General features: G+C 37.0%; 1 protein-coding gene across 3 annotated transcripts in view; it reads left to right on the top strand.

The window, feature by feature from the left end:
- Nucleotides 1–13,202, top strand: part of cdk18 (cyclin dependent kinase 18) — a 183,428-nt gene extending 170,226 nt beyond the window's left edge. For all 3 annotated transcript variants that reach the window (XM_037975457.1, XM_017440239.3, XM_017440240.3), the window contains 4 exons: nucleotides 4,622–4,664; nucleotides 4,756–4,846; nucleotides 7,562–7,639; nucleotides 8,741–13,202. In XM_037975457.1, the coding sequence (XP_037831385.1) occupies nucleotides 4,622–4,664; nucleotides 4,756–4,846; nucleotides 7,562–7,639; nucleotides 8,741–8,775 (247 nt within the window). In that variant the 3' untranslated portion in view covers nucleotides 8,776–13,202. The remainder of the gene's footprint in view (nucleotides 1–4,621; nucleotides 4,665–4,755; nucleotides 4,847–7,561; nucleotides 7,640–8,740) is intronic.
- The last annotated feature ends 182 nt before the right edge of the window (nucleotides 13,203–13,384 follow it).

Below are 13,384 nucleotides of genomic sequence, written 5' to 3'. Positions count from 1 at the left end.
ATCTGAGTATCATCTGCATATGAATGAAAAGAAATATTAAATTTTCTAAAAATGGAACCTAAGGGGAGCATGTAAATGGAAAACAACAGAGGTCCAAGAATGGATCCTTGAGGTACTCCACATGTGAGGGGAGCTGAGGGGGAAGTAAATTCTCTGATATTTACAGAGAAACTCCTATCTGACAGATAAGACCTGAACCAGTCCAGTGCAGAGCCTTTGATACCACATAAATCAAGAAAAATCCGAAAAAGAGAAACAATCCAGCAAGCGTTAGTTCTGTGGGTGCAAATGCCTTGTTGATGCCAGAGGTCAGTCCTCTTGTTGTTCCATTTCTTCCAACCTCTTCCTCTGGATAACTTTATGTACCACAGGGTTTCCTTATCATCTTTTGTCTGGCCAGATGACACACTAAGTACCTTCCTACCTGTTTCTCTAATCACTGTGGCTGTAGTAGCCCAGTCATCTGGAATCTCTTTCTTACCACCCAGAGCCTTTAACAGCTCGTTTCTGAACTCCTCACAAACTTCTTCCATCCTCAACTTTCACCATTTGATCCTTTTCTCTGCCTTTACTCTTTTCCCTTCTTCACTACAACTCTCATCCTACACATCCTGACACTCTTTTCACATCGACTACATTTCTTGCTAACTAATCCGTGTATCATTCATTTTTTCCATTTTCAATAGGCAATTAAAAATCAAATAATAAAGAGCTGACTGGTTATTTTGTTTTTTGTTTTTTTATTATAACACCAAAAACAAACAAAAAAAACCCTGGTTTTTCATGTTTCACTTTTAGGTTCAGATCGAAAACACGAAATGGAAAAACAGCACCAGGACAGAATTTGATTTTCATATTTAATTGGTCAGGTTTAGGTGACCCGGAAGTGGCTCTGTGTGTTGCAAATAAAGTAATGCAGTGGATGCTATGGCAGTGCTAGAACCACACACTATTTTGATCCAGGAGTTTTATACCAGTGGTTTGAGCCTCGAAACAATACATAAGTCTCCATGGCTGATAGGTCTGACTGGCTTATCTGGTCCTGATCGATCGATATTGCACAGACATAAATAGGTAAATGCCTTATTACGTGCTGGAACGCATCCAGCGTCACCATCATATTAGACAAATCTCTCCTCTCTCTAAGAGCCAACAGGAGTAACTGCAGAGCGAGCAGCTATGACCGAATTTTATACCATGTGGGATTACCTTTCACAAGTAAGATTGAACAATAATTCTGGTTATTTCACCATTTATAATATTATGTTATTGTGACAAACAACTAAATGCTAACAGGAGGAGCTGGTGCTCTCTCTCTCTCATTATCTTTTGCTGTTTTTTTCTTCACATTGTGAATGTTTCACAGAAACACAGATTCAAGGAGGCAATGGAAAGTTGCAGTAAGAGGGGAGGGTTTTGTTGCTTCAGAGTCGTTTCAGCTCTAGTGAAAGAGGACTTTCACAGGACCAGCTTAGAGATGCTGACCCCATCTGGCAACTTCCCAGCTCATCTCCAAATAGGAGTTGTTTCAGGATTGTGTGTGTGAGAAAGTGAAATAAATTGAGATGAACAATCAAACTTGTTTTGTAATAAAATATGAAATGTATTGATATACATTTATTAATATGCTATATCAATCAATCAATCAATCAACTTTATTTCTATAGCACATTTTAAGAACCACAGGGGGAGCCAAAGTGCTGTACAATAGATAGATAAAAACAGTAAAACGGAAATAGATAAAACAAATAAACAGATAAAAAGATAAATGGATAAAAAGAGACATACACATACGGGTTCACAGCAGGTATGTTTTAGGTGCCAAGAAAGACAAAAATCACAGTGTGTTAAAAGCCAAAGAATAAAAGTGTGTTTTTAAAAGAGATTTAAAAACAGGAAGAGAGGAGACCTGTCTGACACTCAGAGGTAAATTGTTCCAGAGCTTGGGAGCAGCAACACCAAATGCTCTGTCTCCTCTTAGCTTCAGTCTAGTTTTGGGGACTGCCAGCAGTGACTAATCAGCTGATCTTAGGAATCGGGGCGGGCAGTAAGGCTGAAGCAGCTCAGATAGATATGGTGGGGCCAGGTTGTTCAAGCATTTAAAAACAAATAACAGGAGCTTAAAATTAATTCTGTAGTGCACAGGGAGCCAATGAAGGGACACCAAGATGGGAGTAATGTGCTCGCGCCTACAAGCCCGAGTTAACAGGCTAGAGTGGTCTGGCTAATGCCTACATACAGTGTATTACAATAATCAAGACGAGCTGTAATAAAAGCGTGGATTAATTTCTCAAGGTCAGATCTTGTTTGGATTGGTTTGACCTTTGATATTTGACGAAGCTGATAAAAACTTTTCTGAACAACACTGCTGAGTCAAACTTGACGCCCAGGTTGGTGACACAGTCCTTGAGATAAGATGACAGTGAGCCGAGATCTACACTGGGAGTGGAACAGCAACTCAGTCCAAACAACATAACTTCTGTGTTGTTCTAATTAAGACTAAGGATATATACCATATGTCTGTCTTTGTTAAAGAGCATAAAACAAAGTATTTTAGCATAATAGCACGTATTTTTAATGTGTGAAAGTATCCTGTATCATAACTACATTTCTGTTGTTTGCAACAAACCGAACTGTGTGAAAATCGGGTATTTCAGAGAGTTATGATTATTTTAATGGGCATACAGCTTCCTCAGTACAAAGAAATAAACTGGGGGCACATGAGGGACCCAGCCAAGATGGCGGCTCGCTGACACATCAGCTCCAATAGACAGTACCAGTCTTCAAGGTGTATATGTAAATGTGTTTGGTGGCAAGTCACAAGCTAAGGTTTGATGTTTGCTAGCGCTCCTTACCAAACTTCTGGGTCACCTAAACCCAACCAATTAAATATTAAAATCAAATTCTGTTCTGTTATTCCATATTGTGTTTTTGATCTGAGCCTAAAAGTTAAATGTGAAAAACCAGGCATTTTTTCATTGTTGGTGTTTGTTTTTTTAATGAAAAACAAAAAACAAAATAACCAGTCAGTTTTTCATTATTTGATTTTTGGTTGCCTTTTTCAAAATGGAAAGAATGAATGATACACGGATTCTAACTCCTTCTTCAAGACCACCCCTGAAACAACTTAAACCCTGCCCCACTTCATATCTTTTACACATTCTAGCTCTCTACCTTTGCCTGTTATTGTCCCTACATTTAGAGTTGCTACCATAAGTCCTACACTCTTGAGTTTCCTCTTCTCCCTCTGTCTCCTGGCACATTTCCCTCCTTGTGGTCTTCGACTAACAGTAGCACAATTTCCGCCAGTACCCTGTTTGTCAACAGCACTGGTAGCGGTTGTTGATAACCAGGGCATCAACTGATCTGGTATGGTGTTACTTGGATGAACTCGCGTGTTAGTTTTGTCATAAGTGGATGCCCTTCTTGACAGAATGCTCACCATTTACCCAGGCTTGGAAGATACACTGGGTTGTGCTCCCTCATGGTTGGTTTGGATTATATCACTGAAATACAATGTAATATTTCAATATTGTAGTTTCTCTGTATTTTACACAATCATCATGTAGGTCATGTAGGTCATCATCCTGTACAAAGAGGACCTTAAAGAAAGACTAATCTTTGCATTCATTTTTTGGAACCATAAATTGGTGAGGAACTAATGTTGAACTCCCCCAAGGCAGACCTTTGCCTCCGACCCTATTTGTGATGTTCATGAACAGACTCTCAAGGTGCAATTCTGAATAGTAGGGTGTCTGATTTAGTAACCTCAAAGTTTTGCTTCTGCTTTTTGCAGATGATGTGGTTCTGTGGGTGTTTTTAAGCCACAACCTTTATTATGTACCAGGACAGTCTGCAGCCCAGTGAAAAGTGTTGAGAGTCAGCACCTCTAAGTCTTAGAGTAGATGGTAGAGTACTCCTCTGCATTGAAAGGAGTCATTTGAGGTGTCTTCTTATTAGGATGCCTTCTGGGTACTTCCCTTTGGAGGTTTTCTGGGTATGTTCCATTAAGAGGAGACCCCAGGACAGACCTCCAAAACTCACTGGAGGGTTTAAATATCCTCTCTGGCCTTGGAATGCCTTGGGATCCCCAAGAAGCGTCTTGAGTTTGTAGTTTGGGAAAGGGATGTCTAGGTTTCCCTCCTAAATCTGTCTCCATGACCCAACCACAGATAAGCATAAAAAACGGATAAACTATTATCTTAACAACTGCATTAGTGTAAAATTTTGTCATCCTTTAAATATTTGATTTGTTCTATATTTACTGGAGTTGTTTTTCATACTTTGCCAGTGTTCCATTGCTATATTTGCTGTGCAAGGCATGTAAATCTTATGCTTTATGTGTCATTTAGCTTAAGATTCCTGTTGGGGGAATCTTACAATATTATGCTGCCTAAATAAACATGAACTTAAATAGTATTCTGTACTGTTTAGGTTATATTTTTTAAAGCCTAATCTTGAATTCTTTTCATTTTAAATTTTTTTAGATCACTTGAACATTATTTGGAAAGAATAACACATGACCAATAAAAAAAATCACTTGTGTTAGGTATTTACATTTTTAAATCTTTCCATAATAATAGTACTTTAGTAACTTAACCTTTTGCTTTTTCTTGATCAGATTGGACACTGAGGGAATTGATTTGCTCTCTACTTTGTTGCTGGTATGACACAAAATAGCCATGGTCTTCACATACAAAATGAACTGTGACTTTGTGGATGTTCTTACCATCCGGTTTTGTCTTGTGTTTGCAGTACAACACCAGGAGCAGAATCTCCTCTGAAGCTGCTCTACATCACCCCTATTTCCTGAGTCTGGGGGATAACATACATAATTTGGCAGACAGTGAGTTAAAAATGCAAGCACTCATAAAAGTTTATGAAACTAATGGCAGACTTGTGTTCCCCTAATGAGGTATTTTGTCCGTTTTAACAAGTGTTCTGTCCAGAAGTTATGAATAAATAATATCTTACCAGTTGTGGATAATGTTTTGGAAGAAATTGTTTAATTCTGACAGGACTGATGACCTAACAACTAACTCTAAGGCAGCCAAGAACAAAGTAGGTTGCTACCATCTTAAAACAACTCCATTCTAAAAAATTGTCACAGCTGTTCATGCAAATACTGACTCAATGATCTTTACACCTCCTTCAGTTTATTAATACATATTTATTTACATAAAATTATTGCATCAGTAGCCAAAGGAAACATCTCCTGTCATGATTTGAGTTTTTTTATTTATTTATTTTTGTATTTGATTTAACGTTGTCACTCTTGTGTTCTGTTTTCTTGTCGTCTTTGTGATTCTGTTTTGTTGATATGTGTGATTAGTTTTTCTCATGTGTTTCCTGTGTCACTATTCACCTGTCCTCACCTCAGTTGTACTCCAGTCAGCCTGCCACTCCCACCTACACCTGTCCCAAGTTATTAATCAGTCCCCTGTGTCTACTTCCTCATCAGCCTCTGCCTTTATAATCTGTTCTTTAAGTTCCATTTCTCATTGGTTCATTATATTTGGTTTGTCTCTGCTTAGTGTTCATCCCTGTCTTGTTCTGTTACATTTTGTTCATGCCATGGTCAAACTCTGCTCCTTGTGTCATCCTGTCATGTTTCGTTAGTAAGTTTTGGTTTTGTTTGCTGCCACGTCAGCATTTTCTTTTCCTTTTTTGTTAATAAATCCGTTCTCTTTTAACTTGACATGAGTCTGCATTCTGGGTTTGCTCTGCACAGACATTACAACTTCCAGTGCAGCCTGGAGCACTACTGGGAGGATTTTTACAATACTTTCTGTCGCACATTTGCCAAAATAAGTGTATGGCACAAAATTATAATAGGATTTGCATGAACTATTGTGAAAGTTTAAATACCGGTAGTGTAGTTGTTTTAATATGGCAAAACTAGCTTTAGAAGCTGGTCTGCTTAGACCATACCAATGATCTTATAATGTCTCAGCCGAGAAGATCTACTTTCTATGCAGATTTTACCGTTTTAGAACAAGTCCAATCTTTAAAGTTTCATAAAGATCATGCAACTGCTACTTTTAAAACTTTTACATTACTATAACTTTTGCATAACACTTATTTCTGCAGAAAAATATATTACTGATGGATGTGCCCCCAGACTGAACCAGAGAAGCTATAGCTAGCTGCCGCTACTGTTATTTGTGCTTACAAATAACCATAGAGTTCTATGCATGTTTTTACCAATGTCTGTATGTCTTTGTGGGTGTGTTTGCTTGTGTTGGTATATCTGTTTGTTACTAAAATATCTCATGAACCACTGAATGGATATTATTGAAGCTAAAGTAATTGGATTGGAATGGATTTACATCTACAAATGATGAACTTTTGGAATCAACCTGATTCAAGAAACCCACCACAGCTAACTGACCTAAGAAAAAACACAAATATTTCTCTAATTCTGTCAATTCTATAGATATTGTGCTAAGATTTTGTGCACATGCTCCAAGTGCTACTGATTGCATATCTTTGTTTAAAACATCAGCATTAACTTTTAAACCATGTTGGTCTGTTAGCAAAATCTATCGTGACCTATAACTCAGACAGTTTTGATGTGGTAGTAGCTGAGAGTCATTTACAATGCATACTCTGAGTATGACATCTTGCATATTGCAGGAGATTGCACATACTGTTATTTTCAAGTTTAATCAAAATTACTACAACTTCATCATTTCTCAACATAAGATTATCTAAAACTCTTGAAAGCTCGTGGGTGATATGCATTCAAGGAATGCTAGGCTTTTAATTTAAAATAAATCCTCTAATGGTGGTAGCACTCCACTTTGATCTTGGCCACATGTGAACTAGCCATTAAGTCAGTATCTCACTGGGCTGTGAGTGTTGGTGACTTTGGAGACTCAAAATTGTGAACAAATAGGTAAATTTTCCAGTGCAGTCTCACTGAATTGCATTGGCAACCAAGTGACTAGCGAGCATTGCGGGTGCATTTATGGCAACCAATTTTTGAAAATTGCCACTTACTTTGTATGAACAGCTTGTAAAACTGTATTCTAGGTATGCACAAAATTTTGGTACTCACCTCCATCCACATCATACCTGCCTCAGCCTGCTTTGTACCCACCTTGGCAGCTGCTCCCAAAATGAAGATATGCAAGTTTGGACCACTTTTTTTAATAGTTATTATTTATCATCTGCGTGGTTTTTAGATCTGGATATTCAAGATTGTAACCTCAGATGTTTTCTGTCTTAAGAAGAGCTCCCCTACAGGTGTCAAAATACAACTCTAATACTCCAGAATCATGGACACCAATATGAAAAGGGTTTGAGATGCCTGCAACTACTCTTTGACTATTTTGATTGTTACAAGAAATTCTGGAAACTTCCATGCAAATGTCATTTGCCTGCTAATTGCCAACAGTTGCAGCCCATTGAGATATAGAGATACTGGCTTTCACTCATCAGTTTGCTCAAAAATAAACTCTGTTTCCAAACCTAGAGTTCTCATAAGGTTAACACAATAAACCACTTAAAATTTGTCAAAATAGATCTTTAAATTAATCTTTGTCCCACTTTGTTTCAGCTGCGTCAGTGTTTTCTCTTAGTGAAGTGGAGCTCCAGAAGGACCCAGGTCACCGCAGCTCAGTGTTCCAGCCTTTAAGTAAGAGAGCAGAAAATCATCTGTTTTTGGAATAGCAATTGATTTGATCTTGAAGTTTGTATTTTTGTTTTGTAATATACAAGTAATTAGATAATATTAATAAGTAATTAAAAATTGATTCTAACCTCCCACCTTCCTTTCTCACTGGCTACCTCAGTGAGCTTAATTCCTTGTTTACTTACAATTTTCTTCAGTTAAACAGTAATAAAACATAATTCATTCTTGTTGGTATAAAAAACAACTCTTTTAAAACCCAAAGGTTTTTCCCTCCCACTTAACAATGCATTGGTTTTCCCCTCCCCTCAGGTCAAGAGTCTGGGTGTCATCCTCGACAGCTCACTTTTCTTTGCATCCCACATCAATAATGTCATTCGATCTGCTTATTTCCACCTCTGCAGTATTAACCGTCTCCGTTCTTCTCTTACCCCACACTCCACAGCCATTCTTGACCATACCCTTGTGACTTCACAAATTGACTACTGCAATTCCCTTTTTTTGGCTTCCCCCATAAATCCCATCACAAGCTACAACTGGTTCAGAGCTCTGATGCTTGTATCATCACCCAAACCACCTTCTATAATTATATAGATATATTATATCTTCACTGGCTCCAGCTGAAATCTTCCAATATTTTAAAAATTCTTCTTTACACCATTAAAGCCATCCACAGTCAATTTATCTGACCTTCTGCATCACCATACCCTCCCGTCTCCTCAGATCTGCTTCCTCGATCCACTTCTTCATACCTTTAGCCGGCCTCACTACCATAGGAAGCAGGGCTTTCAGCTGCTCCGCTTTCTGACTCTAGAACTCATTACCCTCTGAAATAAGAAATATCACTGCTCTCTCATTGTTCAAATCTAGGTTAAAAACCAATCATTTTAGATCAGTTTACTCCTCATAATTCAATTTTGCCCACTTCTTTTTTTGAAGTACGTTTAACTATATTGTTTTTTTATTGTTTACATATACTCTTTGTTATTGTTTTATATTCTGTTTTACTTGTACAATGCCCTTTAGTGTAGAGAAAGGCCATTTTAAATAAAAATTATTATTATTATTAACATCAGCATGCTTCAACTTCCGTTTGTTATTTTCCAGGTCGAGGAAAGAATCGAAGACAAAGCATCTTCTAGAGCTTCTAGAGTGGAAGAGGAAAGGAGATGCACAGAGAGAGAAGCTGTCTTTTCAATCCACAATACCAAGGCCAACAAGACCCTTGATGCCTGGGCACATGCACACATTCACACACACCGGCACAAAAGAAAGCTTGTCCACTTATCTCCATGGCAGGGTCATAGTGTTTCTGAAAATAAATTTGTCCTGCACTTAAATTGTCAGATACACTCTTCTTCTAGCTCTCACAGACATGTTCTTTGTACACATTTGCACAACTAACAGCACCACACATGTTGCTATTGCACATACCAGAAAATTATTTTTCTTATTGCCCCCCTAAACACACAAAAGTATCTGTTCTAAAGTAGAAACAGGCAAAAAACTTATTAGCTCTGCAATTGTATTATAACACCTTTGACTAAAGGTAGTGTTTTGTTAAAGGGAAGCTCTGTTTGTACTTAAAAGTTAGAATTTCTAAGTCCAACTCAGCCTAAAAATGCAATATGACTGTCCTGCACATAAAAAGTTGTAATAGCTGCAGTAATAGTTTTTTTTTTCTTGTTTTTTTTTTTCCCTTGAATGTCAAAACAGATATGCGTTTAAACTTTCAAGGTAAATAAAACAAATTATAAGTGTTCAGATGACAACTGTATGTAGGTTTACTGGAACCTGGGAACTAAAGAAAAAAATTCTTGTAAACAAAATTTAAACTTTGACTTAAAAATAATTATAAACAAAATATAAATAAAACATAAATAAATTAGGAGCTAATTTTAATTGATAATTGAAAAGAATACTACTACAATGTGACTTTAAGTACTAAAAAAAACTCACGAGCCAGTTTCTTGGTTTCAGGCCACTCATGAGCCCAGCCAAACCAGTCCTCTCCTGTTTCACCTCATCTTCCCACCGTTTGGCTGCTCCTTCTTCCCACCCTTAGTTTTCCTGAGTACTGAAAACTCATCACCAACATGAAACAACACTGAGTTGCTCATGATGTTATGAGTTGCTTAGCAGAGGGTTCAAAGAGTTGCATTCTGTCACAACTCTTCCTCCCCACACTTTTGCTCCTCCACATTCTGCCTTTTTTTTCTGTCCACCGAATCCTTTGTGGATGTGCACAGTATCTGTTGCTTGTTTTTTGATTGGTGCACAAAAGGTCATGAGTGTAGAGTGAAAGACATAAAAAACATGCTTAAAATTTTAATCTTACAACTTAAAATGTAACACTAAAAACTGCTCAAAAGAAGTTGAAATAAAATGTAAATAAAGCATTAAGGAACCATATGACAAAACATCAATTTGACCATGTAAGCCTGCATTCACACTGTGATCAAAAGTGGCCTAAATCCTTTTTTTTTCACCCATATGCGACCCATATCTGATTTTTTTTTTAAACTTTTTTACAACGGTCTGAGCGTAACAAATCCAATTTTTTTTAATCCAACCCAGGTTACTTTCATATGTGGTATGGAACTGGATACATATCTAATGTTTTTCAAAGCAACCTCAATCTAAACTGTCATGTCATATGTCATCTGACATGTGAAATCGTTGGTATTCAGATCAATCAAGATTTTTTTTTAGCTACAGAACAGAAGTTCAGTTGCCTTAACCTTTTTTTCAACACTTAAGATTTGTCATGTTTTGGCTAGATGACTGAGAATCTACACCAATGCATGATACTAACTTTAGTGTTGAATTGTATTGATATTAGCATGATGATACTTGAGTTTGTTTCTACTTTTAGTATGTTGCTCCCGTTCCAGAGGTGCACATATGCTTCAGAGTAGGTGGGAAGTAGCAAAATTAAATGTAAACATTGGATGCAACAAGCATGGCAGAAAAGAATTTTGCCAGCTCCAATTACACAAGTTCAGAATTGATATACACATGCTGACATGTAGCATCCATATTTACTTTCATAAACACAGCGTGCTGTGTGTGACATTACTTCTTCTTTTGCTCATAGCCTGTTCACACTGGAGTCTGATGACAGTCTTATTTAAAGTATAATGTAAACAACCGTGCAAAATAAATAAATTTGGGTCTGAGCATTAAAACCTACAGTGTGAATGTAGTCTGAGATACATTACTGCAACCTAGAGGGAGAGTTTTTGACTAAGATCATTCTATATTAAGAAATGACAGTTGTAGTAGTTTTGGTCAAACCCTGAAAATAATGTTCTGTGCAATATAATGCAATATTGTGAGATGTCATGTGATCTGAGCTTGTAGTTTGTGTTGTGAATGACTCTTTGATACTCAAACAAATTTTAGCTCAATATCTGTGCACGTGACAGAGATATAGACATTTTTGTTACCATTAGCATCCATTAGCATCATGTGAACTCTAATTCTTTGCTAACAATGGTGATTGCTATCTAACCCTGGTGTGCTAACTTGCTGGCTAACAACAACAAAAAACATTTAGATTCTGTTCCAGAATTGAGACTAACACATTTAAAATTGGTATGAAATTTATAGCAAAGCTAAAGTTTAGAAATATGATTTTAAAGTTAGCCTTTTTGGCACAATGGTTTAGTCCAGCATGGTAGATCATTGAAAATAAGTCTACTATTTCTCATTCAATACTCTATGAGCCATTAATGAACGAACCACAACCACCTTTAGGAAAATTAAAATCTTTGGAGAAAATTGTATGAATGTATTATGAGCAAACTGAGATCCCAAAGTGGTGCCCAGTCACTAAAACTAAAAATAAAATAAGTTTGCTAACTTACTAATGAGCTTTGCTCTGTAAAAACCTTACTAAAAAAAGATATTTTCTTCATTACAGGAAGAATAAAAAACTTGCCATGTTGACCAGAAATTTACCATTTTTACAAATGTGTATTTTATAATTGTGATCTGCAAGCCACTAGTGAAAGTTTTGTTGCAAGACATTTGAAAAGTATTGCAAGAAATAAAGAAAAACACGAAAAAAAGAGTACAAATGAAATTATGAAACACATTCAAACTGCAAAAAAAATAAAAATTAGGTTCCCCTTACACTGGATGACAACCCAGCTATGCTCTCCTTGACCTACATGACATATTAGAATGTAAAGCTCTTTCATGTGAAGGCAATCATGACACTGCTATGCTCTTTGTCCCCCCGTAAGAGATTTTTCCTGCTATTTTCTGTCAAGGAGATGCTCTCCTGTGACCTCATCACACTCTTTACCAGCACATTTCCAGTATGGCATTACAACATATGCCACTGTTGCAACATGCCCTGGGCCTTGTCTTGGCACGGCTCTCTCAGACTGTGACAGGCTACAGCTTTATTCTAGAAAATCAGCACATTGCTAATACAACTCTACCACCATAAGTATCCCATCTGCACTAGCTTGTTTCCATGACTTTGTTATGACCTAAATTAAAGCCGAAGCAGTGTGGCCTGTTCTGCTTTAAATTCTCAACAAACAAGACACGACACAACAATCTGTGCAGACCCCAGTTATGGATATGTTACCATCACGCTCCACCCAGGGCCTTAATACACTGCCCCATAATCTTTAACCATTACAACCTGGCTAGAAAAGTTTCCTGCATGCTCATAACTATTGTGGACCTTTTATGCTGTATCACACTTAAGCCAATGTCTCAATGGGCTGCTACTGCTGGCAACAAATTGCAAATGGCATTTGCAAGGGAAGTGCCAAATTTTTAAAAAATGTTCACAAAGGTTCTTCATTTCCTTGCATGTGTCACAGAGCCTTCCTCTCATGTTACAGAAATTCTGAACATGATCAAAATAATTATGTGACCTTTTTTTTTTCTTAAAGCAGTCACAGAGAGTCAAAGACATATAAGAAGGCTAAATAATCCTGTGGAAGCTGGTGAAACAAAGATCACCCTACATCATAATCTTAATCAAAGATGAAGAAAATTTTATTTATTTTTAAAGTATGTGAGTATTTATTTTTAGACATTACACATGTGTCTAAGTTTCCCATTATGGCAGCTAGAAGTTGGTTATTTCACTTTAATCTTTAAGTTGTATATACGAGAGCATTTTTTTACATCAAAGCAGTAACATATCAGTTCTCAAATATGGCACCTCTACTGAGAAGTAAAAGTCAAACTTTCCATGATACCTGACTCCATTGTGAATATAAAAGTCTACAGTACAATGGACTGTGTGAAAAAACTTGCCTTGATACAGAACCGTCATGTTTCAAGTCAGTTGTTTATTTTTCATAGTGTTAACAGCTGGTTTTCATTATGGTTATTTGAAGTTGCCTTAGTAAACTGTGCATGATATTTTGGCTTGTGAAGAATATATTTTTGATCTATTGTAGCAGATGTGTGAGGAAGCATTTGCTTTGTGTTTGTAAATGCCTTGATTTTAGTCTCCTCTTTGCACAAACCAAAAGTGTCCTCTGAAGCCTGCTCTCTTTCCTTTCTGTCTTTTCTCACAGTTTGAAAACATGAGCAGGAAGTCCTACTAAAGCACATAGTTCCTAAACAAAGGTAGGTAGGTAGGTACATTTATTTATATAGCACTTTTCAGCACGAGGCGACTCAAAGTGCTTTACAACACAAGAACAAAATTACAGACAGAGTTACAGAACATGACAAGATAACTAAGCTAAAACATGACAATGCTAACAAAGGTAC

The sequence above is a fragment of the Kryptolebias marmoratus genome, linkage group LG4 (genome assembly GCF_001649575.2).
Source record: "Kryptolebias marmoratus isolate JLee-2015 linkage group LG4, ASM164957v2, whole genome shotgun sequence".
Classification (NCBI taxonomy): domain Eukaryota; kingdom Metazoa; phylum Chordata; class Actinopteri; order Cyprinodontiformes; family Rivulidae; genus Kryptolebias; species Kryptolebias marmoratus.
Note: the sequence above shows the minus strand (reverse complement) of the source record. Positions and strands in the feature narration are given on the sequence as shown.